We start from the raw sequence: 26479 nt of genomic DNA on the forward strand, positions 1-26479 counted from the left end.
GGGAGGGCCCTGACTCTGCTGCCTCCTGTGCCGTTCCCCTGTGGGGCTGATTTGTGTGTCACTCACACTCTTTAGCCACGGCCCCCTCACAGGCCCTGGGGACAATGGCCCGTTTGCAGGTCACCTGTACCTTATGCCACAGCCCCCACACGCCAGGAGAACAATGGCTTATTTGTGGGTCACACACTCCTCTTTCCGCAGCCCCCCTTCCCACCTGCCCGGGAAGGGCTGATTTTGTGTGTGACTCACTCTCACACACAACAAGACAACAATAAGGTAGCTTTTGTTATGAATTATCAAATCGAGAGCCAAACTTATAAGAAAATTTAGCAAAGATTTATTAATTTGTCTTTGAGACTGAAGTTCGGTTGTCAAAACCACCACAGCCAAGAGTCAGCGTCGAGCCCGGGTTCGGTGCTGGGTGAACACGGATCTGACCTGCGAATGTCAGAGTCTCCCCCTGTTCACAAATGCTGCCTGACACAGCGAGTTCTTTTACAGTTTATTCTGCTCGAGGCAGAGATGACCGAATGTTCTTTGTGTCTCTTCCCATGCATAACCTTGGCTTTACCTGTGCAGAGGTGAACAAAGACTCAGTCCCGGTATCTGATGTTGTCAGTAGACTCCGGGGAAGTCAGCATTCACATGCATCAGGGTGGGGCTGTGGATCATCTTGGTAGCTGTAATGTCGAGGCGTTAATCACTCTTGGCTGGACCTGGTGACCCGGGGAAGCCAGCGATTATCGCCCTGGAAGCTTCTATTCTTTCATTAAAAACCCCGATGTTTATCTCAACCAAGTCCAGGAACTAGATGTATATGAATAAGACACTGCTCCTGGCCAGGATGGTCAAGAGACATAATGTGGATTTTACAATATTTTATACACTAGTAGCATGAATTATCTCTACCATATACTACACTTTCACATCACCTATTACAAGTTTTGGTGTTTCTGGCTAGTCCTCGTGCTCTTGGATATCCCTCAACCCAGCTGTGCTGCACAATCCCAGATGCTCTTGAGCATATCCTCAATCCGGCAGAATTTTGCACAACCGTGGATGCTCTTGGAATGTTAATTCCTCAACGCAGCAGGTTTTAATTCTGGATGCTCTTGGGCTCTCTTATCCCTCAAACCAACAGAACTTTTAGGAGCCCCTTTTGTCCCGTTTCCTAGTGGATTGGGCTCGGAAACTCCTCTGCTCCCTTGCTCTGAGGGGTCCAGCCCCTCTCTGAGACCCAGTCCCAGTTACCCCGGGGGATTCTCTCACTTCTCTTCTCACTCGCTGTGTCTCTTTACTGGCTGCTTGCCTTGAGGAAAGTCGTAAACGCAGCGTGGGAGACTCCAGCACTCACTTGGCAGGTCTGGGACAACCAGCCCTCGTCTCATTCACAGCCCCAAGCAGAGAATGAGGGGAGAAGGGAGCCCGGGAGCCCAAACAGCCCCGGCATCCCGAAATGGGGAGAGCGAAGCGGGGGGATCTTTTGGCATTGCTGGGACTGCCAGCAGCCTGGGCAGGGCGGGCACCGAGGAGAAGGGGGACCCCCAATCCAAGCGTAACCCCAACAGCTGGGACAGGGGGGAACCTCCACACACCAGAGGGGAGGGACCAGGGACGGGGAACTCCTGGGAGGCTTTTTCAGGGCTGAATCTTGGTGTTTGGGAGGTTTTTGTGGAGCCCTGATGGCCAGTGACTATTGAAGATGGAGGGGGAGACCCAACTTTCATTGTTCAGCATCGACTCCACTTTATTCATCAATCAGGCACTTTTTATAACAGTGTTAATTCACTTCATGCATATTGCAAAATCTGAGCTCCTGATAGGCTGTAGAGAAAACTTCAGCTCCTCCTTTTGTTTACAACACCTGAAGTTAATTTACTGAAACCAAGATCAGTGTTCCCACCATGATATGAAAGGTTCTCAAAACCTTCATATATGTTCCCAGACTGGCTGTCTGTCCCCAGTAGCAGCCAAGGACAGAACGGTCTGAGAATCTTGTTGTTTATATAAAAGGTGGCTGAGAACCTTAATTATTTACAGAATCAAGCCTGAGAACTGCTGCTTTACAGCAGGCTTCTATTTTTCCCTCAGCTGAGTACCTTCATGGCCTCTTTCTTTAAGCCATGCTTGAACCAGGCTCTCCACAAGTGACTTGTAGAGATGGACTTGGGCAGAGGGACCTTCAAACTCAGTGTGTTTTGGGGACGATGAAACAGGAAAGCCTTCTAAATAGGATTGTCTGGCAAAAGATTTTGTGAAAATAAAAACTATAAGGAAGATTGAAATGAAAGCAAGATCTGAGATACCTTAGTTAGTGAACAACTGGAAAACAATGGTGTGGCCCCACTGAAGGTAATCCCCTTTTGATGAAACAATTCCCTCTGCTTGCAGGCAGATCCAAGGGTCAGAGCAGACCATACTGGCTCAGCAGAAGGAGTCCAAAGAGGAGTTTTTAGGGTTTAAAGTGTAACACAGTATAGTGATGTAATGATTTTTACAGGCTGTATGTAAATGCTATAGGATTTGTATCTTGTACTAGATTGGTTAGTGAGAAATAGAATATTTAACACAGAAGAAGATCTGTTGTATTGTAACGGGACCCTTACTCTCTTACACTCTTCTCCTCTTACTCTGTTACCCTCTCACCCTCCCTACCCCTCTCTTCTCTTGGGCCTGCTCCGAGCTGTGCCTGGCAGCTCCAGGCAGGGCCCTGCACCCAGGCCCTTTGCAATAAACCGCAAGTTCCACGCCCTGGCTGCAGAGCTCTCTCGTCTCCGTCCGTCCCGACCGTCCTAACCCCCGACACTCCTACAAACGCTCTCATCCCTTGTTTTCCCCAAACCAGGATTTCCCATTGCCCAGGCCTAGGAGGCTGCGAGGAAGAGGAAGATGCCCCGGGACACTGAGGCAGGTGAGGAGGAAGTCAGTGCCCCTTTCCCCTCTGTGCTGCTCCATCTCCCAGCCCAGCACGGCCCCGGCTGCAGCTCAGCCCTGGGGGATCTCCTTGCCCTTGCCTGTGGCACGGAGGCAAATCCCATCCTGTCCTTGTCATTCCTTCCCCAGAGCAGGAGCTGAGCTTGGAGAGCAGGGAGGACAAATGCCCGCGGCAGAACCTGGTGGAAGAGGCCGTTTTGAGCGGCTCCACGGCACAGGAAGCCAACGGGGAGGAAAAGCCCCGGAGATGCCGCACGAGGAGGGGCTGCAAACGCAGCCGGCGGGGATCTGAGGGGGAAAGAGCCAGCCTGGGCCGGGAAGGCGGCCGGAGACGGAGCCAGAGCTCGGAGCTGGTGCTCCATGAGCAGCTCCATGATGGGGAGAAACCCCACATGTGCGTGGAGTGTGGGAAGAGCTTCAGGTGGAAATGCCGCCTGAATGTGCACCAGAGGATCCACACTGGGGAGAAGCCCTATGAGTGTGGGGAGTGTGGGATGTGCTTCAGCGTGAGCTCCAGCCTGATCAGGCACCAGAGGACCCACACTGGGGAGAGGCCCTACGAGTGTTCCAAGTGTGGGAAGAGGTTTCCAACCAGCTCCCTTCTCCTCCAGCACTATCAAAGTCACAGAGAGGAGAGGCCCTTCCAATGCCCCGACTGTGGGAAGGGATTCAAGTACAACTCCGCCCTCGTCAAGCACCGGCGCATCCACACAGGGGAGAGGCTCTATGAGTGTGATAAATGCAGGAAGAGGTTTCAGAACAGCTCCAGTGTCGTCCAGCACTATCGGATTCACACAGAGGAGAGGCCCTTCCGCTGCCCCGACTGCGGGAAGGGATTCAACCGCAACTCCACCCTCGTCATCCACCGGCGCATCCACACTGGGGAGAGGCCCTACGAGTGTCCCCAGTGTGGGAAGAGCTTCTACTGCAGCTCTAACTTGACCCAACACCAACGGAGGCACCACTAAGGGAAGCCCTGCGAGTGCCCTGAGTGCGGGCAGAGCTTCGTGCGCTGCTCCAGCTCCATCCCCCCCTGGAGGAGGCACTTTGGGCGCAGCCCTGGTCACTCACATTCCCTGTGATCCATGGTGGGAACTCACCTGGCTGCTTCTCCTCTTTGTTTGGCCTTAATTTCCCTCTACTTCACCTTCATCCTTTAAAAACACCCAAAACTGGGTTAAATTAAGGAAATTGATTGAATATATCTGAAGTTCCATAATTTCTCAGTTGTTTTAGAGGGAATTTAGGATTTGGGGATGTTTTCTGTGTGGAGTGCTGCTGTTGCTAAGAGGCAGGTATTTGATCTCACCCTTGTTGTGTTGATAAGAACTCCTCCCCTGACCCAAACCCCAACTCCACCCTTGGGATACCCTATAAAAACTCCACGGGCCTTCTTGTGCCCTCTCTTTGGGGGATAAGAAATGGATTCCCAAAGGATCAGCCCTATTCCTACCGGATTCCAAAGGATCAGCCTCATTTTTCACTGAATTCCTCAAGGATCAGGCTTTTCCCACTGGATTTGCAGAGGATCAGCTCTTTTCGACTGGATTCCCAAGGCATCAGCCCTTTTCCCACTGGATTCCCCGAGGATCAAACTTTTTCACTGGATTCCCGGAGAATTCTGACTCTGTAACTGTTGTTTTTTTGTTTGTACTACTGTATTTGTATTTTTAGTTTTTCCTAATAAAGAACTGTTATTTCTACTCCCATATCTTTTCCTGAGAGCCCCTTAATTTCAAATTATTATTGTTATTGTTATTGTTAGTAGTAGTAGTAATCAAAGGATGGGCCATATAAAAAGTTCATTAAATATGTAAATGAGTTTATGGTTATGCATGAGGGTCTATGAATATGTAACAGGCTGATGTAATTAAAACCAGATTAATTAAGGGGTGTCCCCGAAAATATCTGGGGCGTCTTGGTGGCCATAACAACCTTTGGTTCTTGTTTCCCATGACATCAGCCTGTTGCATATTCATAGACTTTTTGCATATCCATAAACTCATTTACATATTCTAGGAACAAAATTTGCTTCATCCTGTTTGGGGTCTCACCCCCATCCCAGCTCAATTTAGGATGTCCCATCCCTCTCCCAGCTCAGTTTTGGGACCCCATACCTATCCCAGCCTTATTTGGCGGTCCCATTCCCCTCCCACCTCAATTTGGGGGCCTCATCCCCTTCCAGCTCAATTTTGGGGTCCCGACCCTCTTTTCCCCGCTCTCCCTCCCCTTTCCAATCATTCCCCTAATACCCTCCCCGTGTTTGGTTTTGGGGGCTTCAGGCCCCTCCTGCTCTGTTTTGGGCTCCCGACCCCGTTTTGGAATTATTTGGGGTCCCCAGCCCATCCCCCGGGTCACCTTTCCCCCCCTCCCCAAATTCCGCTGCCGGCAAGTGATGAGTCATCAGCGAGACGCGCTCTGATTGGCTGGAAATTACCCCGCCTGGTCTCTGAGTATTTACCGCAAAGAGAGGCCTTGGTCTGTGGCTGGCAAGTGATGAGTCAGAGTTGGGCCGGGCGCTGATTGGCTGAAAATCACTGAGCAGGGCCAGTGCTCTGAGTTTGTGCCCAGCAAGTGGATGGATCGTCGTCAGTGTCGCGCGTTCTGATTGGTCGGGATCTGTTTTGGGGTGGGGACAGGAGGAACTGGGGTTACTTGGGGTTTATTTGGGTTTATTTAGGGTTTGTTTGGGGTTTTTTTGGGGTTATTAATGGACAATTTGGCGTTTATCTTGGTTTTTACTTGGTTTATTCATGTTTATTTGGGGTTATTTGGAATTATTTGAGTTTATTTGGAAGTATTAGTGTTTGGGCTTATTTGAGTTTATGTGGGTTTATTTGGAATTATTTGGGGTTCTTGGGGTTAATTTTGGTGTATATTCGGGGTTTTTTTCGGTGTGCTCGATATAATTTGGGGTTTTTTGGCTTTTACTTGGGGGAGGTTTTTTTCGTTTTTTGGGGTTATTTGGATTTGTTTGGGGTTATTTGGGGGATTTTTAGGTATTGTTTGGGGTTATTTAGGGTTTTTTTGAAGTGTTTTGGCGTTATTTGAGTTATTTGGGGCCACGTGGGGTCAAAAGCTCCGCGAATGTTTCTCCTGCAAAAATCGGGAATTTTTCCTTAAAACTCCGAGAGTTTTCCCCCCAAAAAAACGGGAACGTTCCCTTAAAAAACCGGACTTTTCCCAACCAATAGCAGCGCGCCCTGCTCCAAACCATCCAATCACCGCGGGTCTGCCCTCAGGAACACCAGCCTCTCTGTGAACCGATCCAACCAATCACTGCATGCCTCCCCTCAGACACGCCCGCCTCTCACCCCGAACAAACCAATCACAGCGTTCCTCTTCTCAGCTACTCTTGCCTCTCTCGACCTGAACTGACCAATCACCGGGCGTCTTCCCTCGGCAAAGCCCGCCTCCCCCACCTTCTCCTGTCAATCAGCATACCCTATACGAAACCAACCAATCACCGGGCGTCTCCCCACAACAACTCCCGCCCTCCCCGCCCTGCTCCGATGAATCAGAGCCGATTCCAAAGCAGCGCCCCCGACCCCGGGGCGGGGCATGGAGCGGGCGCCCCCTCTCCCCCCCCGCCCCCCCAGGACCCCCTCAGGGACCCCCGGGAGCCGCCCCGGGCTCGGGCGGCTCCTGCGGGAGGCGCTGGAGAGAGCGGGGGAGGCGCTGGGAGAGGACGGGGAGGCTCCGAGAGCTGCTGAGGAGGCGCAGGGACAGGTGAGGGGTCCTGGAGGGGTCGTGAGGGGAATTTGGGAAGGGGTCTTGAGGAGGTTTGGGGGTGATTTGGGGAGGGTCTGGGGGGAACTTGAGGGGGTTTTAGCGGGGTCTAGGGGTGCTGGGGGGGCTTTGGGGGGAATTTGGGGAGGGGTCCTCGGGGGGTGTCACGATCCATCCTCACAGATGTGTTTCGTGATGGTTCATGGATTTGATCTTAGGGTGCAAAAAGAACCAACACGGTACAAGGGGGTTTGCAATGATAATCGAAACAAATGCACCTTTATTGAATGACCACAGCAAAATGCGATAGAGGGATTAAGGGAGAGAAAAAGATGGGGGAAGAGAGAGACAAAAGAGAGCGAGAGAGAAAGAGAGAGGGGATAGAGCTAACAAACGTAGAGACGAAGTCCTTTGGTCCAGTCCAGTCGAGGATCCGCTGTTACGTCGGGGAGGTCTCAGAGGCCCAGTTCATCTGGACCCCAATTATACTCTTTTTCATTGGGGCGAGGGGGATGGATTTGCAGCCGAAACAAAGGTAGTTTATTGTATCTTCAGGGGGGTGGGAAATAAGGATACACACAGTCCAAGTTTGTCAGCAGGCGAGAGTCATTGTTTTTGTTGTCCACTGCCTACACCTGCAACATCCATCTTGCTTTGGGCAGCTTTCCTTCCATGCCCTGTACACCTCCCCCGAGTTGGGGCTTTCAGTCCCAGTCTCTTGAAGAAGGTGAGAGGGGCCTTCTCACATAGGGATTTCATGTCTCAGTCCCCTGATGAAGAGGTTTCTTACATCTCTACTTGTCTGTCACGGTGGTTATGAATGGTCTTCTCTTGGAGAAGGGGACCACCCTAACACTCAAACCAGCCAGGCTGAGAGGTAGGGAGGATCCCAGAGCTATTGCGCAAAAGGGCAGGATGCCCTGTGAGCTCAGTGTAGCGCATAACAAACAACATCTGTGAAAACAGCAACTTAGCAGCACTTTCAGGCCTCAGGCACATGACTTTCCCGGCCACCGGATCAGCAAACAGGGGTTTTAATTTTTTGGTGGTCTCTCTCCATGACAATCGTAAGGCAGACGAGGGATATTTCAGACAGACTCTCACAACACAGAACACACTTGTTCCCCCAGCTCCAGAAAACTTGATGCAAGAACAAAAACATTCCTGCAGGAACCACCAAAGGCCAAGGGGTGTTTGGCCACTTTCCCTTCCACACCGCACGCTCGGGCAAATTGCGCAGACCAAGCAGCCTTTCCCCTCTTCCCCATTGGCCTGAAGACACTGTGCACCAAGAGAAAGCTCCTGGACACCCGGCTATCCAGCAACAGCAATTTAATGTTCCTGGAGTGGGTGAAGGGAAAGGAAGTGCTGGCACAGGAGAGCTGTTCCCCGCAGGCTCAGGCGGCCCCAGCAGACGCAGCCTCCCGGATCAGTTCTCCACAGCGCCGCGGCAGGACACTCAGCCACGGGCACACAGGAAAGGCCGCGACTTCCAGAGGCGGCGGAGTTGGTCTCGCATCCTCTGGAGCCGGGAGGAGGGAACGCTCTGTACAGCTAAAAGGATGTGCAGAGCTTGAAGCGCCAGGCATGAGATGGCAGGGCTGCTGTCATCCGTCATGTCCTGAAGGGCTGCAGAGAGAGAAACAGAGGCACAGTCAGAGGCTGGATCTGCGGGGAGCTGGGCAGAGCCTCCAGCCTCGTCCGTGCCACGCAGCTGCTGGCACGGCCTGGAGGAAGCAGGAGCCAAGGACGAGCTGGCAGCTGCTGGCCAGGAATGTCCCGCAGGCCCCTGCAAGGTGTCTGCGCTGTGGCCCCGCTGCCCTTGGGGCGCGCACGGAGCGGAGCCGTCGGCGGGCGGGCCAGGGAACGCAGCTGCCAGCGGCAGCCCCCGCCGAGAGCCCGCGGGCCTCACTCACCGCTGCAGATGATGCGGAAGTGCGGCTGCTGCCCTGTCAGGTAGCGCCCGGCCATCCCTGGGGAGCACAGAGCGTGTCCTGCCTTCAGAGGCACAGCTGCCGCCCACGGGCGCTGCCAGCCCTGAGGCCTCACGCCCTGCTGGCCGGGCAGGGCTCAGCCCGGGCCCCTGGCGCACGCTGCCGCCCCAGGGCACGGCTGCCAGAGGGCGGCAGCAGCAATGCCCAGGCCAGCGGGGGCTGCCCATGCCCGCGTCCGGATCCTGCTGCCGGCACAGCAGGCGGGGCCGGGGCCGAGCTGCGGCAATGGGGCGGGCCGGGGAGGGAGCCGGGCTTGGCGCTCACCCATGAACCTGACGGCCGTCTCTCGCAGGGGCTCCTGTGCGCTCCGCAGGTAGGGCAGGGCCAGGCGCAGGTGCTCGACCTCTCGGCTCTTGTCCTCTGCCAGCTGCAGAGAGGCGGCAGGGCACGGAGGGAAAGGGTTGATGCGGGCCCTGCCCTGGTCCGGGCGCCCCCTACGGCCGGCGCTGCTCCCCCTGCCCACAGAGCCCCGAGGCCCGGCCCGCAGCCGCAGGCGCCGGGCTCGGCACGGGGCACAGGGCCCGGCGAGCCGCGGTGCCGCCCCGCAGCAGAGCCCGGCTGGCTCGGGGCTCCGTCGGCACCGGCCTCGGGGCCAGAGGAGCCTGGAGCAGAGCCCGCACGGCCCAGGGAAGGGAGCGGCGTGTGGGGCGCAGGTCGGTGCCCCTGCGTGCGGCACTGGGCAGGGGCCACAGCTGCCAGCCCCACAGACTGGGCACCGTGGGCAGGCGGCTGCTGCAGGGATTGGGCTGGGCATTCCAGGCTGTCCTTCCTTACCAAGCACTCAGCAAATCTCCACATTTGATCCGTCTGCAGCAGCTGCTTGAGATCCTTCCTCTTCAGGAAGCTCACTGCAGAAAGCAGCGTTTCCCGAGAGGCCTGCAGAGCAGCAGAGAGCCAGAGATGGCACCGCAGCCCAGGGCACAGGAGCCGCATCTCTGTGCCAGGGCCGGGAGGAGGCTGGAGCCCGTCAGGTGCCAGGGGCTGGGGAGACAGCTGAGCCCCCTCCCATGGGGACACCCAGGAGGCCTCACCTGTGCCACACACGGGTTCTCATCGTGGCAGTGGAAGAAGAGTGGGAGCAGGCTCTGGCTCACAGGCTTCTTCAGGGGCTTTTCTCCCTTTGCCACTACCAAGGCAATCACGTCTTTGAAGAGGCGAATGGAGAGCAGCTGCACAAGGCTGTTGTCCTGTTGAAAGGAAGCCAAAGCTCTCCACGTCCGCTGCTCCAGGCCCCCCTGTGCCCAGGCCCAAGGCAGCACCCAAGTGCCCGTGGCTGGGGGCACAGAGCCTCACATTGTCAAAGAGGTGCCAGAGCGCCTCAGCCAGCTGCAGGGCGATGGGGCTGGCTATTGCCAGGTCTTCCTGCAGCATCAGGAGGCTGAGCACAATGAGGGTCTTCTCCACGATGTCTTCATCCCTATCCCAGAGTAGCTTCACAAGGCTTTCGCTCAGGCTGTACATGCTCGGATCCTGTGTGCAAAACAAGGCTGGGCAGCCCCACGCTGCTGCTGCTGCTGCTGCTGCAGGGCTCAGAGGCCGAAGGCCTGTCCCAAAGCACTCAGGCAGCTGAACAGCGAGCCTGGAGAGCTGGGAGCAGCTGCCACAGCTGCCAAAGCCCAGCTAAGCCCAGGGGGCTGCTTGCCCCAGCCCCACGCTGCCAGCACAGCTTCAGCTGTTGCCTCCTTCTCACCATCGAGGTGAGCACCACGAGGCCTCGGAGCGCCACGCGACGCATGTGCCTGGACTGGCTCTGCAGGTGCCTTGTCAGGATCTCCAGGACTTGTTCAGCGCATTCGCTCAAGTCCAGGCAATCCAGGAGCTGCAAGGCACAGAGCAGGCACAGAGGTGCCCAGCTGGCAGGAGCTCAGAAGTGCACAGGGCCGAGCCAAGGCAGCAGCACAGGGCACGGGCAGCGTCCCAGGCAGCTGCGGCTGCGAGAGGGCAGAGGGGTGGGAGGCAGCTGAGCCAGGCAGCGCTGGCCATGGGGCTCACCTCCACCAGGAAGGCCAGGGCAGGCATTTCCCAGTCTGAAACGCCTTCGCTGAGCAGCTCAAAGAGGCCGGATGCCATGCTGCAGCACCAGATGATGGAGACACGGCGCATCTCCCTGGCAGGGAGAAAAAGGCACCATTGCTCCTGGGCCGGGCGGGCAAAGCTTTCCCAGGGCTGACTGGCAGAGCTCTGGTCTGCTCCCGAGCTCCCCGGGGGCGCTTTGGGAGGCGGCTGTTCCCGGGCACCCTCCTCTGCCGGCCTTTTCCAGGCTGCTCATCCCTCCCTTGGTGACAAGGCCCTGCCGCCCATGAGCACGGGGACTGTGTGGGGCGTTGTGGGCACAAAGGAGAGGGGCGGTGGGGAGAACGAGGTCTCACCTGGCCAGCAGACCCACTGCACAGTGGTGGGTGTCGGCACGGAGCAGCGTGTCCCAGGCACGTTTGCGCTCCATGGACAGCACCACGTGCTCATAGCGCATTTGGCAGAGCAGGGCCTTCAGGGTCTGCAGCGCAAAGCTGTGTGCAGAGCAAAGGCCAGGTCAGGCTGGGAGCCCCGGCTCCTGCCCTGGGGCATGGGAGGGACGGGGAGACTGGGAGGACTGGCACGGAGCACCTGTTGGGGTTGGCGGAGAGGCCGTGTTGCTCCTGGCATCCCTGCCAGAAGGTCTCAACCTCTTCTGGCATCTCCTGCGTGCTGATGTAAGCTTGGAAGAGCAGATGCAGAAAGAGACTGGGGAAATACTCCAGCACGACAGGCGAGCGCCAGGCCAGATTGAAGATTTTCCACAGTGCCACGGTTGCCTGCAAGAAATAAAACAGCCAGAGACAACGCTCAGTGGCCAAGACATCCACGTGGCAGGGACTGAGCATGCGAGGGAGAGGCCGGGGGAGACACGGGGGGAGCAGCCGGCCTGGTGCCCCTGAGCCCTGCCCCTAAGGCAGGATTCAGCCCAGTGCCTGAGGCAGGGAGATGCAGCTGGGGGGAGCACAGAGAGCTGGCTGCTGGAGAGGCGGCCTGGGGGCTGGCAAAGGCCGGCACCAGAAACTCACAGCCAGGGCAAAGACTCCTGCGTCGTCCCCATCGGAGGTGTACACGCTGTGCACGGGCCAGGCGCTCAGCACATGGAGGAGCAGCTGCAGCGCCGGCTCCGCAGTCCTGCTCGAGGACATGATGGTTCCCCACATGGTGGCGGCAGCTCTGTGGGGTCAGAGCTCTGTGTCAGGGCGGGCTCGGCCACAGCGCCGTGGCCTGGGTGGCTGCAGGGCCCCGCGCTGGCCTCAGCCCTGCCTCTGCCCACTGCCCCTGGCCGGCAGCGGCCAGCCAGCCCACATGGGTACAGGCCCCGAGGGGCAGGGAGGGAGCGTGGCACCAGGCTCAGGAGCTGACATGGCAGCACTGGAAAACAGAGGAGCCAGAGGATCCTGGAACTGCCCGCCTGTCTGGCAGCCAGCAGGGACAGGCTCTACAGGGTGACGGGCTGGTGAAGCCTAAGCCCTCAAGGCACGTGGGGCTGCCCTACCTGTCACACGATGGGGCCCAGCGTAAGAGGGTGATCAGCACGTCACAGGGGTGTTCCTGGGTCAGCTCCAGAAGGGCCTTGTCCAGCCTGTGCCCAGCAGACTCATTGGCCGTGAGCCACTGGTGGATGAACCTCACCATGGCGGGCACCTGCAGAGGGCACGGGGAGACTCACAGAGCTGCCAGAGCAGCAACTTCCCCTGAGAAGTGCTTCCCTTCCAACCGCATTGGGCCGGGCCTCGGAGGCCAAGGGAGCCTGGCAGACCTGGCTGGAGGTGCCACACCACTGCTGGGGGCGTCGAGTCCTCGCCCCAGGCTGCTTACTTGCATTGGATTGGAGACACCCTTCTCCACAAGCAAATCCAGCATGGCAGCACCGGTCTCGGCATCGAGGAATGGAAGCTTGGCCAAGACGCCCGTGCCCGCACCAGCAGTGTCTTCCTGCCAAGGGCACGTGATGAATTCACAGAGGGTCTGGGGGAGAAGGGCAGCGAGAGAGGGAGAATCCATGGAGTGCTCCAAGCCTGGTGCTTGGCTGAGCAGTGCCAGCAGGCGCAGCCCAGGTGGGGATGGCCGCAGGTACCTGCGCCGTTCTGCCCAAGCGGCCACGGGCGGCTTCCTGTTCTTGTGTCCCGTCCTTGGCTGCATCTGGCAAAGAGCGAGCGCAGCCAGAGCTGAGGGGCTGTGGGAGAGGCCAGAGAACAGCCCAGCCCTGAGCTCCCCAGGCAGGGAGAGCCTCGGGATGCCCGGGGGATGGAGCGCGGCTGCCAGGTGCTCCAGCCCAGCTTCTGTCCTATCCATGGATATGTCCACAGGGATGGGATGGGATGGGATGGGATGGGATGGGATGGGATGGGATGGGATGGGATGGGATGGGATGGGATGGGATGGGATGGGATGGGATGGGATGGGATGGGATAGGATGGGATGGGATGGGATGGGGCGGGGCCAAGCTGGCTACAGGCACCAGCCCTGTGGCCCAGCTCTGACACTCACGCTCCTGCAGCAGCTGGAACTGCTCCAGTTCTTCAGGCTGCTGTCCTGAGGTAGCTCCAGCCTCTTCCTCCTCCAGCCAGGCCAGCTTGGGCACGCTGGGGGGTCTCTGCTCCATGTCAGTCTTTGTGGGTAGGAGTGCTTGCTGAAGCAGAGAGGCCTCGGAAGGGCTGAAGATGAGCAAGTGCTGCAGTCTTGCCCTGAAGGCACCTGCACCAGAGGAGCCTCGGGAAGGCTACAGGACAGGAAGTCCCGCAGTCTGTCCTCGAGGGCAGCAGCAAGAGAGAAGTCTCAAGAAGGAAATAGGACTGCAAGTCTGCAGTCTGTCCTCGAGGGCACCGGCTGCAGGGATGGCAGACGCTTGGGAAATGCTCCACGTCCCCGAGTCCCGCAGCCTGGCCTCGAGGTCACCTGCACAGGGAATGCCTCGGAAAGGCTCCGGGTCAGCAAGGAACGAGCTGGCTGTGTGGGGGCTCCTCACAGCCCTGCTCTGTCCCGTCCTGTCCCGTCGCGTGCACCGAGCACTGTGGCGTGGCCGTGGCGCTGCCAGCACCTACGTCACGCTGTGTCACAAAGGGTCACCCTTGCACACTCTGTCCCTTTCCATCCCACGGTGACCACAGTGCACTGTGTCACAGAGAGCCCCAGGACACACCTCCACGTGCCCTGGGGACACCCCCACCCCACCCAAACTGCCCCAGCTTGCAGGCAAGACCTTGCCTCAAGTGTTGAAGACACAGCCCAGCAGGAACTTTAGCAAGGGCCCAAACAAGAAGCAGCTGCTCCTCTGCTCTGCCTGCTCAGGGCAGCAGAATGAGCCCCCACGGCTGCCAGCACAGCAGAGCAGGAAGGGCACCGGGGCCTTCCACAGGCCCTGCCACGGCCTCTTTGGGACCAGTGCCGGTGCTGGGTGGCCGGCACACTCGCAGGGGCATGACACAGACACGGGACGTGTGGCCCAGAGCTCCAGTGCTGCTCTGTCCCCTGGGCAGCGCTGGCAGCAGCAGCTGTGGAAGAGTCCCTGCCAAAGGAGATTTGCCATGCCCAAGGCCTGCCAATGCTGGTGCCTCTCTCCTGCCACAGAGACCTGTGGCCCCAGGGGACATCTCTGCCAGAGGACAGCCAAAGCCAAAGTGCCTTGGTGTCTATGTGATCTTTTCTGCAGGTGGCTGTTGGCAGGAGCACCTGGAGCAATTGGTGGCCACACTTGGTATCTGTCAGAGGCAGAGGCTGTTGTCCCTTCCTGGAATGAGTTTTGCTTAAAAGTGATTATCTGCAGCACAAAACCACCATCCACTATTGGCTTTCACAGGACAATGACATTCTTACAGAGATGCTGTCAAGTTGCCTTGTGTGCTTCTGGCTGTTTTGCTTGCTCTCTGGATAAAAACATCAGCCCAGCGTCTGATGGCCAATGCTGCGGGTGCTGCCCGTCTTGCTGTGGCCAGCAGCTCGTGCCCAAAGACAAGCGGGTGCCTTCTGGGCAAGGGGATGGACTGGCACGAGCAGCCACTTTCCCTGGTGTCACGGTTTGATGCTGGCACAATGCCATTGCCCCCATGAAAATACATTCTCCCTGGTGTCTGCTGTGAGATGTGACCAGGAACAGAGCGAAGCAGGCTCCAGCTGCGGAATACAAAGAAAAAAAAATCTTTCTTAACTTACAATATATAAAAGAAACACACAGAAATAATGAAAACATTCCAAACATTTCTCCTCCCCCCAACCAAATTCCCAATACATCCCAGTAAGGCAAAACCTTGGACTTGCAATTCAGTTGCCACCCCTCAGGTCACCAACTGTCAGTCCATCACCACCCCTCAGATAATCAACTCTCAGTTCATCAAGGAGAGAGGAGTCCCTCTTGTGCCACAGGCTTCCCCAGGAAACACAGTTGAAACCTCTTGTGTTTCCATGTCACACGTGGCACCGCCCGGAGATCATTTCCCATGGTGACATCTTCCTTCCATGCCCAGTGCTCTCACCACTGCACACGCACCAGAGCTGCTTCTGGGGTTCCCCTTTTAAGGATGCTTTGCCCAGTTCCAAAAATGAGCACAGACTCTCACTTTTGGGACACCTGTCCCTCCCAAATTCACCCCCTGGGGCCGAGGGGTCTCAAGAACAGAGATCTTCTTCCTCACTGAAGGCAAAGGGCACCACCACCCTCCTCATCCATCTCTGTTCATGCCACTCCTTCACATCACATCCCTGCACTCTCTTGGCTCCGAGCCATTGCCTCCCCTTAAATGCAGTCTCTGTGCCACAGGAAAAATGGTTCTGTCCATGGCTATGCAAGAAAAGTCCAGCCAAAGGCCACTCCATCATCTCCTCCCGCCAAGGATTCTTCTCAGCTTCTTCTGACATCTTTCACTTGCACCGACTTTGATCACACTTGCCCATTTTCTCCTATTTCATCCCTATCTTCTCATTCAGCTCCAGGAGGATCAGCATTTGTAAGGTTTCCATCATCCAAGAAAAGCGTTAAAATCTCGGGCTCTGCCTGCCCAGAACTCCCACGCTGGCCCTGCCGGGCACCTTCTCTCTGCACCCCTTCTCCTTCTCGGCTGTGCTGCCAGCACAAGATGGCAAATTTCAAGGTGGCACAGGCACAGACACCGGCTCTCTCTCTCTCTGTGGCCGCTGCCCGATGCCTCTCAGTGCTCCTCCACCCTTCCATCCTGCAGGGGCCTTCACCTCCCTTCTCTGTCCAAGGCCTGGCTCCCCTCACCCGGCCGCATGGCTTCCCCTCCCGCACCCAGCCCGCAGCCGGGCAGGGCAGCTCTGAACCTTTCACCCACCGGAACCAAGAGAGCTTCCCCTGGGAGTTCTCTGCTTTTAACCCCCTGTGTGCTCAGAGGTGAATCCATGTCCTTAGGGGCCACACCAGGTGCCATTATTCAAATCTGAGCACTGATTGGTTTGATCACAACATCCCAAAAATCTCACTTCCTTTTCAAACTAGGACAGGGAGGAGGAATGTTTTTAGGAGGTTTTTATTCTGAGTTCTGTGTGTTCCTTTTATATATCATAAGTTTATAAAGTTTTTTTTTTTCTTTTATTCCTGAACTGGAGCATGATTTGCTGTATTTCTTATCACAACTCACAGTGGACACTGGGGACAATGGATTTTCATGGGGGCACTGGCATTACACCAGCGTCAAACCAGGATGCCCACTCCGCTTTAGAAGCACAATTTTATTAATGAGGGGTCAAGAAAATTACTAACAACTATTAAAATTATTATAAAACATGTATTTAAATTTTAAAAACATTCCATTATATTTTAAAGAGTTAGAAAAAATTGAAAATCACACTAAATTATTTTAAAATATTATTTAGAGATTCTTAACAAGGGCTGAGCTCCCACTCCCTGCTCACTGTGGGATGTGGGGAGGGGGCGATGCTGACGGGGATGGGGGGGAGCTGCAGCTCTGGGGGGGCGGGGAAATTGCGCGGTTCTGGTGCTGCTGCTGCTGCTGCTGCTGGTCTTCCTCCTGCTCCTCCTCCTCCCGCTCCCCCCGGGCCCAGCCCCCACCCTTTGTCCCCCTCCCTTTGCCCAAATCCGTCCCATCGCCCCCCAATAAACGGCCCCGGGCCCAACTGGGAAGCTTTATTGGGAGCACTGGGAGCAGGCACTGGGTGGGGGCAGAGCGCCAGCGGGGCTGGGGGGACACGGGACCCCCTCAAAATCAGCGGAGCGGGGACGGAGCGGGGGGTCCCGGCCGGGCCCGAGCCCACGGGGAGGGGCTGCGGCCGCCGCCGGCTCAGGAGCTCTGTGGGCACAGAAAAGGGGGTGACACCGGGCTGGGGGCCCCGGCGGGAGCGCACACGCTCCGCTACGGGGGGGACGCCACCCCCGGCACCCGCCCTGACCTTCTTGCGCAGGGAGAAGCCGAGCCCCAGCACCGGGAAGACCAAGCCCAAGACGAAGCCCCCATCCCCATCAATATCTTGATGCGGGCGGCGTCCGGCGGCATCTCTGGGGGGTCCGCAGGGCTCAGCCCCCCCAAAACCTCTCACCGACACCCCGAGCCCCTCCCAGCGCCCCCTCCAGGCTCATTCCAGTGCCCCCCAGTCGCATCCAGCATCCTCCAAACCCCCTGCCCTTTGCACAGAGGGCCCACAAACTCCCTCACAGTGCCCACCAGGACCCCCCCCAACCCCATCCCACCCTCCCCAGAATCCCCCAAACCCCTTCCCCGCCCTTGCCTAGGCCCCAGCCCCTCTCCCAGTCCCAGCCCGGCTCTCTCCAGCTCCCTCCCAGTGGCTCCCAGCACAGCCCAGTGGCTCTGCCAGCGCCCCCAGGGGCTCCCCCGTACCCCAGTGCCGCCTCAGGGGCTGCTCCAGGCTGACGTGCTCCACCTGGCAGCTGTAGCTGAGCCCGCGCCAGGGGGGGGTTTCCAGCAGCACCAGCAGCTGGTAGGTCCAGTCCCCGTTGGGGACCACGTCGGTGGCCACCACGTGCTCCGAGAGCTCCTGCTGGCCCTGGAACCACCTCACCTGGATGGCAGCAGGGTAGAAATCCATCACGGAGCAGAGCAGGCGGCCGGGGCCGGGCTGGGAGATCGAGGGGGGCACCAACGAGATGGACACGCTGGGGGACACTGGGAGAGACAGAGAGAGAGAGCGGGGATACACTGGGATCAGCTGGGGGGCACTGGGAGAGAGAAGGGACAGCTTGGGTGGGCTGGAGAGGGACTGGGAATGGACTTAAATGGACTCGGAGGGACAGGGAATGGATTGGGGAATGTGGTGGGAGGGATTGGAGATGGGCTCGGATGGATTGGGAATGTGCTCGGAGGGAGTGGGAGAGACTGGGAGGGAGTTGGGTGACACAGAGAGGTGGGAAGGAATGGGGGAACTGATAGAGAGGGTGGAGGTCTAAGAGTGAACTGTGAATGAACTGGGAAGAGACTGGGAATGGACTTGGAGAGACTGGGGAGGAACTGGGCATGGTCTTGGAGGGACTGGAATGGCACTGGGAGGGATCTTGGTGGCACAGGGAGGAACTGGGAATGAAGAGCGCGGCGCTGGCAGGCCGACTCCGGCGCGAGGCACTCTTCGCTGCGGATCTGCCTAGCAACAGATGAGTCATGAACATGATACGATCTCATTGGTTGCGAAGCGTCAACTTTACGGGTCGCTGAAATGGACGCGCGGGGGGGCACTGGAAGGGACTGGGAGGATCTGGAAACCCCGGGGGTCGGCACAAGGAGGGCTGAGGGCTCTGGGCCGATGCCCAGGCAGATTTTGAGGGGCTCCAGGGTCACTGACAGGGCAGGCCCCGAGGGGACACGCTCTCCCTCGTGCTCACCTCGGCGCTCCGTGATGAACGGGGTAAAATTCTTGTACCAGCATCGGCAGAACCAGTCCACCGCAGTCCGTCTGTCCTCCATGAATACCGCGTTGCTGTTCCAGCGCTTGGCCAACTTCTCCCCATAGCGGGTGAACCCCACAAAGTGCCCCACGTCGCTGTCGAACATTATGAACTGATCCCGGTTGTAGATGGATGTCTGGACGTACTTCACCTTCTCCGTGCCGTTAATGAAGTAACACTCGGACTTTGTCATCCTCTGGAACACCCCTGAGTGTGCAGGACACAGGTCAGGGGGTGCCAACCCACCACCCTCTCCCAGCATCCCCAGAGCTCCGGGACCACCCCGGATCCCCACTCCGCACCCCCTGTGCCCCACGGCTGCCATGGGACCCTCCTGCCCGCGCTGCTGCTTCCTCTTTGCCGCCCTTCCCCCATTTCCCCTTCCACATCGTCTCCCCTCCCACCTCCGGCCGCTCCCCAAATCAATTTTGGGGTCCCATTTCCCCATTTTCCCACAAATTCCCCAATCCCCAGCCCCCTCCCGCTCAGATATGGTGTCTCACCTCCGCTTTTGCCCCTTCCCCACCCTCTCCCTCCCCTCCCTCTCCTCCCCCCACCCCTCAGCCCCTTCCCGCTCTCCCTTTGGGGGGTCTCCTCCTCCCCCTCCATTCCGGGCTCCCCCCTTCGCCCCCCTTTTCCCCCTTCCCCCCCCCCCCCCCGTCCCAGCGCCTCCCGCCCCCCCCGCTCACCCGAGAGCTCCGCGCCCGCAGCCGGGGGGGCTCCCAGCACCACCAGTGCCACCAGCAGGGCCCCAGCTGCCGCCCCTCGCCCCATGGCCGGGGCCGGGCAGGGAGCAGCAGCCCCAAAGCAGCCGCGCTGCGCTGGGAGCGCCAGTCCGGAGCAGGGCGGGCTCGGCAGCGCCGCGCGCTCTCATTGGCTGCCGCCGCTTCTGGGGAGCGACCGGCCACGGGCTCTGCCCGGCAACCGATGAGGCAAACCAACGTTCAGAGCTCTCATTGGCTAAGCAGCCTCCTGCCATTGGCTGCCATTTGCTGAGGCCTTTCCGGGACGCTGCAGCCCCGGGCTGGGGGCGATTTTTGGGCAGGGGCGCTGGGCAGGTGGGAGCTCAGGTGAGCCCAGCAATGCGTGCCCAGGTGCGCGGCATCTCAGGGCTGCCCGTGGCGAGCGGTGACGCGGGCCTGATGCCAGGCACCCCCAGAGCCGCTCTGTCCCTCGCCCCGCAGCCGCACAGGGACAGAAAATGGAACTGAGGGTTCCTGCGTGGGGACAAGGACCGGGAGAGATCCCGCAGCAAATCCAGCACGGACACAACGAACCCGGCCTGTGAACACGGAGGGAATTTATTACCAACCAAATCACAGCAGCACAAGGAGAAGGGAAAGAAATCTCCCCAACACTTTGCCCACAACCAACACGGATCAGCCAGAACAGGGGTCACCAGGGCTCTGCCCAACGGGGGTCACTGGGGATCATCCAGTGCAGATCCTCCCAAGGGGGATGGAGCTGGAGCAGCGCACAAAGCTCTTCCCACACTCGGAACACTCGCAGGGCCTCTCCCTGGTGTGGAAGTGCTGGTGAGTGACCATCTCTGAATCCCACCTGAAGCTCTTCTGACATTCCAAGTACTCCTAGGGCACTTCCCCAGTGTGGATCTTGTGGCGCTGGCTGAGGTTGGAGGTCCCACTGAAGCTCTTCCCACATTCCCCACACTCCCAGGGCCTCTCCCCAGTGTGGATGTTCTTTAGCCCATTGTTAGTTGGAATAGCTTCAAACCCAATTTCTGCTTAGTGCAGCTGGATATGCAGCTGAGGATAAATAAGGTGATAACTGAGATAGAACTTCCCGTCCCTCACGCTGCCGTCTGTCCTCAGGGCACAAAAGCAGCACCAGCACCTCCTGGGGCTCCCTCTGCTCCCAAAAAGGAGGCCAAAGAGGAGGAAGACAGCAGTGAGCTTCCCGCTGCTCTGGGGGCCGATGGTGAACTTCCCTCAGTGCCGGGAGATGACAGTGAACTTCCCGCTGCTCTGGGAGACGAGAGCGAACATCCCGCGGTGTGGGAATGCAACGGCGAGGCTCCCGCGGGGTGGGACAAGGACAGGGGACATCTCCCGGCGTGGGACGAGGACGGTGGATGTGCCCTGGTGTGGGACCAGAATGGCCAAGCTCCCATGGAGTGGGATGAGGATGGAGGACATCTCCCAGTGTGGGATAAGGATGGAGGACATCCTGTGTCTTGGGAAGAGGAGAGTGGGAAGTGGACAGTGAGCATCCCTGGGCTTGGAAAGATGATAGAGAAGCTGCAGCATTTTGGGAAGAGGATGGAGAAGCTGCAGCATTTTGGGAAGAGGGTGGAGAACCTCCCTCTGCTTGGGAAGAGGATAATGAAGCTCCCTCCGCTGTGGGATCCTGGGCTGAACATTGTGACAGCAGCACAGCCCTGCAGCCAGAGGGGAGAGGGGAGTGGTGCCTGATGCAGCTGAGTACGTCTGCTCTGTCCCTGGGTGCCCGAGCAGGTGCTGTGTGTGTGTCTGGGCATCGGCTGCACCCAGGGTTGCTCTGCAGCTGAATGTCACCGAGCCATTTATTGTCCTTCCCCAGCTGACACCAAGGGGCTCACGGCCCCAGGGAGCGGGGCTGGTTCTGGCTCTGCTGCAAGGCGGTCTCTCACTCTGGGAGGGAGCGTCTTCCACGTTTTTTCTTTCAGGGAACACCGTGAGCAAGGCGGAGCCTGCCCAGAAATACCTGGAAGTGGAGCAGATTGGCCAAGGGTAAGTGCACGGCAGCTGCTTCTGCACAAGCAGGGCTGGGGGTTGTGCTGGTGCAGGATCAAGTGAGGGGTCAGGAGAGCCCAAAGCACCTTCAGGCACTGGGCTACCATCCTGCTGTCTCTCAGTCCTGATCAGAATTGATAACTGTGGTCAGAAGGCACCGTCAAAGGCCCCTGAGGCTGGCAGTGTCCTGCCTGCAGCAAGGAGCAGGACCTGGAAGATCTTCTGTCCCTGGAACTGGATTGCCTAAAAGAGCAACTCACCATCTGGTGACTGTCAGAAAACAGTTCTCAAGAAGATTTCTTTCAAATATTTTCCTTCAAAAAATATCCACTGGTCAGGATTACCAACCTAATGGTTTAGAAACAGAAACCACAGATGAACTAATAAGTGCTCTACTCTAGCACAGGTAGCAGACCCCATACATTCAGTAACAGACACAGAGTTGATGCACTCTGGGGGAAAATGCATCACCTGCCTGATGGCAGGGCCCTTGTGGAACCTGCAGGTCTTAGGCAGGAAATGGAAAAGGATGAAATGCATTCTTTTCCAGTTCTTTAGACACCTGTCCGGTTTTCGGCTGTTTGGATGGCCTGGAAAGGCCCGGGGTGGCCCTGGGGCAGCCCACGCCTCAAAGGAACAGAAGAGGCTTCAGTTCCTCTCTCGGTCTCCGTGTTTACCAATTGTTTATCTAAAAGATTTTCCCTCGGCCTGACAGAGGTCCGCTCAGCAGCCAGCCATGAGCACACTCCCCTCCCCTCCGGGCGGTCACCTATCTTTATACCCAAAGTTGCATATACAATATTTATCATTTTTCCCCAATACCTTTCTCCCTTGTTGCCCAGTGCACTTTTAGTAACAACCAATCTCAAAGTGCCACCATCACCACAGAAGATGGAGGAGAAGAAGAAGAAGAAGAAGAAGAAGGACAGGACACGCCCCAATTCCTCCATCTTACTTCTCTAAACCCCCCTGTACAGAAATCCTAAACCCTGTGTTTCACTCTCTAACTAACTAATCCCTTCACCATTCACCCCGGTGAAACCCTCCTATCCTCATACAGGTGTCGTCTCCCGTGTAGGATCAAAGTCCAGCCACCAGACACTTCTGGCAACATTCCAGGACTCCCGAGCCCCCCAAGGGTGGTCTCGGTGACTCGGCACCTCAGTCCTGAGGTGCTGAGATCCCACATCTCCCCCTTCTGTTTGCACCAAGAAAACCTCTTTTATTACCCGATTCATGGCGCGTTTTAAACATACAAATATACATGGGACGACAAGTATGAGGACTAGGAGAACTATCAAAACATAGAACCCTACCCTTAAAACTTCTCTCCAAATGGGAGAGATGTCAAAGAAATCTACCAGCTGATCGATCCATGATCCTGTGATCTCGCCAAGCTTATTTATGCTGTCTTTTATATTTTTAATACTTTCATGAATTGACTTTGAATGATCTGAGAGATTCATGCAGCACATCCCTTCAAACTCTTCACACCCATGTCCATGAGCGAGCAATAGATAATCGATTGCCGCTCTGTTTTGAAGAGTCGCCTGTCTTATACCACTAACGTCTTTTAACATGTCATCCAATGCGACAGACACAGATCGTGCATGTTTGCTCAACCAGCAACCCATGCGGTCGATCTGAGTCAAAGCCACCCCTGATGCTGTTTGAGGTGAGAAAATTGCTGTAGCAATACTTGCTTTCTTATCCCAAGAAAATACTTCGTCATTGCAATCTGCCGCATATTTTTCGATTGATCTTTTTCCTCTGTGCCTTTTCTCTCTTAGCATGTTCAAATCAGGCGACAGCATTGAAATTTCCCCAATGCTGCATGGACCTCCCGTGGCATTAGCAGGAATGCCGTGCCAAATTCTGTCCCCGCAAATTAAAAACAAACCCCGTGGCAATTGCACTGGGACTTGGATCGATCCTTCGGTAGTTTTCTCTGTATATTTACATCAAGCTGATGCATTCTTATAAAACTCATGAATGGGAGTCAAATCGATAGTTTTTGCCTTTGTGGCCTTCGGAGCTTCAAACTGCATGCAGAATTCCATTGTCATGGACCCAAAAATCTCCAATTCCTGAGGTTCTGTAGAAGCCACAGGAAGTAGATGTGTCCAAGCACACCACTCTTTCACAGGATCTTTAATGACCTGCGAAATGTTAACTGCGGAATGCCCTGGAACTGGCCATTCGTCCACTGGCAATCCAACCATGCATGCCGAAAATGGTTTTCCTGGCCTCGAATGTGTCAGGCAAATACTATCTAGATTCGCTGCTTGAGCTAAAGTCTCCCATACATTTTGCCTTGGCTGATTAACAGGTAAATCTTCTCCATTGCTTACTGCAATGAACGAAAGGATGATGCACATAAGCATCATGAAACTCATTATTTTGCTCTTATACAAAAATCCCCAAAGTCCTTAGTTTCTTTTTATTTCTCTTCGGAATCGTTCTTTCCGGTCTGAGTCTCGACTTCTGTCTGAGTACTCGTCTCTTTGTTTCTCGGATCAGCGTTCTCGCGTTCTCGCTTTCGGAATGGCTTCACGTGCTGCGCCGACACCCACTTTAGACCTCGATCTGTGAAGATACAAGCGAAACCCTTGCCCCAAGTGATTAGTTTGAAAGGGCCCTCTATTTGTCCTGTCTCTGGGTTTCTGATCAAAACTAAAGGGTTTTCCCTTAGCTTTGCCTGTGTGCTGTTTAGAAAATGTCTCACGATTGGTGGATTAGGTTCCGAGGATGAGCTATTTAGGAAATTCAACACATACAGTGCCTTGTTTAATTTCATGTGAGGTGTTGCCTCTGGTTCACCCCTTCTCTGTCTGTCCAGAAGGGATTTCAGGGTGTGATGTGTTCTTTCAATGATCGCTTGACCTGTGGGTGAATGTGGAATACCAAACGTGTGTCTGACACCCCATCTTGGGTGATACGTTGGACCATTATCTGTTTTTATCTCCTGAGGCACACCTAATGCTGCAAATGCTTGCAGAAAATGTCGGCAAGCATGGTCTGCTGTTTCCCCTGCATGTGCTGAAGCAAAGACTGCACCTGAGAATGTATCCACAGAAACATGAACATTTTTGAGCCTCCCAAAAGATGGATATTTCGTGACATCAGCTTGCCACAACTGAAGACTTTGCAGCCCCCGTGGATTGATGGCTCCGGTGGAAGAGGTGGCTGCACAAACTGACAGTCTGGACAAGCACTAATGATCTCCCTCGCCTGACTCTTTGTGAGACGAAAGGACTCCATCAGCGCTTGCGCATTCTGATGAAAGAACGCATGACTTAACCTTGCCTGCTCAAAAATGTCCGGAAGTGTGTGCGAAATGGGCATTGTCAACCTGTCCGCTCGAGCATTTCCTTCCGCTAAAAATCCCGGAAGTGTCGTGTGTGCTCTAATGTGTGTGATAAAATACTCTCTTTCCCTGCTCTCTAGCAGTGTTTTCAAGCTCGTCAGATAGGAGTATAAAACCCCATTACTGACTTCTTTCAAGAGCGAACCTTCCAATCTCTTGACCACACCCGCAACATATGTGGAATCTGTCACCAGATTGAGAGGTTGTTTGAACAACTGAAATGCTCGGACAACAGCTGCCAACTCCACAATTTGTGGAGAGCCCTGAACCATCCTCACGTCAGATTCCCAATCCCCTGTCGTTGAGTCTCTCCACGTGATCACTGACTTGTGTGTCTTCCCTGAGCCATCCGTGAACACTGTGATCCCGTCCAAAGGTTCTTCACTTATTCTTGGTTTTGTTTTATAGCATATTTGCGATTGCAGTATTCTATGTTGTGGAAAGTGGATTGTGCAAGTTCCTGGGAACGCTAACAATGCGATTAACAGGTCTTTCGATTGTTGCATTGCCCAATCGAAATAGTCTTGTTTCAAGGGTAACCTGATGATTGAGAATTCTCTTCCTGCCATTGTCAGCAACCTTGTTCTCGCCTTTATGATGATCTGTGCTGCCATCTCCAAATCTGTAAGAATTGTTTTTGCGGGCCTGTGTGGTAGGAAAATCCACTCTATGATTATCAAAGAGTCCTTTTGCGACTCGTCCCATTGGAAGATCAAACCATGGAACTGTGTTTTCTTTCCCAGCACTGCCAACTGAAAAGGCAACGTTGGAACAAATCGATGTGCCTGCCTTTTCTGTATTGCGTCTGCAACTTTCTCCAATTCCTTCTTCGCTTCTTGCGTGAGTGTCCTGGGAGACCGAATGTCTGTGTCTCCTCTCAAAAGATCGAGCAACGCTGGGATGTCGCTGTTTGTGATTCCCAAAACCGGCCTCATCCAGTTGATTTCTCCCAGAAGCTGTTGCAAATCGTGCAAATTGCTGATCTTGGTGCTGATCTCCATTTTTTGAGGTTTTATTGTTCTCTCTGAAATTTTCCACCCTAGATATTTCCAAGGTGCAACCTCTTGAATCTTCGAAATGCTGATTTCCAGACCTGCCTTTTGCACCTCTGCGATCACACAGTCACGAGCTTCTTGCAGCTCCCGTTGTGTTGATGCTGCAATGAGTAAATCATCCATGTAATGAATGATCTTTACCTTTGGAAATTTCTTCTGCGCTGGTGCCAAAGCTCGTGCCACGTACCATTGACAGATCGTCGGAGAGTTTTTTAGACCCTGTGGAAGAATGACCCAATGGTACCGCTGCAGAGGCGTTTCCTTGTTGATACTCGGAACTGAAAAGGCGAATCTCGGAGCGTCATCTGGATGGAGTGGAATACTGAAAAAACAATCTTTGAGGTCAATGACCACAAGCTGCCAATCTCTGGGAATCATTGAGACAGATGGAAGTCCCAATTGAAGCGGTCCCATGTCTTCTATGACTTCGTTGATCTTCCTGAGATCGTGTAACAATCTCCATTTGCCCGATAGTTTTTTCTTGATGACAAACACTGGAGAATTCCAAGGGCTGTCTGTTGGCTTGATGTGTCCCACCTGCAATTGTTCTTGGACCAGGTTTCTCAAAGCACTCAACTTTTTCCGCTCAAGGGGCCACTGATCCACCCAAACTGGATCATCGGTTTTCCATGTCAGCTTCAGGGTGGCGAGTGCTGCAGTGACCCCTACTAAAAATCCACTTTGATCTTCGCACCCCATTGTGCCAAAAGGTCCTGACCCCAGACTGTGATCGGCTTTTGGACAATAAAAGGACAAATGATCGCTGTCTTGTCTCCTGGTCCCGT

At 55.8% G+C, this 26479-nt stretch overlaps 1 protein-coding gene and 2 pseudogenes across 1 annotated transcript in view; 1 reads left to right on the forward strand and 2 right to left on the reverse strand.

The window, feature by feature from the left end:
- The window catches only part of LOC141725878 (uncharacterized), a 135199-nt gene extending 130567 nt beyond the window's left edge, over positions 1 to 4632 (forward strand). Inside the window, exon 3 of the mRNA XM_074530040.1 lies at positions 3064 to 4632. Within this exon, the coding sequence (XP_074386141.1) occupies positions 3064 to 3902 (839 nt within the window). The 3' untranslated portion in view covers positions 3903 to 4632. The remainder of the gene's footprint in view (positions 1 to 3063) is intronic.
- Positions 1 to 26479, reverse strand: part of LOC141725900 (uncharacterized) — a 215890-nt pseudogene that overhangs the window by 109198 nt on the left and 80213 nt on the right.
- LOC141725755 (class II histocompatibility antigen, B-L beta chain-like) lies at positions 16928 to 19367 on the reverse strand (annotated as a pseudogene).

The sequence above is a fragment of the Zonotrichia albicollis genome, chromosome 31 (assembly GCF_047830755.1).
Source record: "Zonotrichia albicollis isolate bZonAlb1 chromosome 31, bZonAlb1.hap1, whole genome shotgun sequence".
NCBI lineage: Eukaryota > Metazoa > Chordata > Aves > Passeriformes > Passerellidae > Zonotrichia > Zonotrichia albicollis.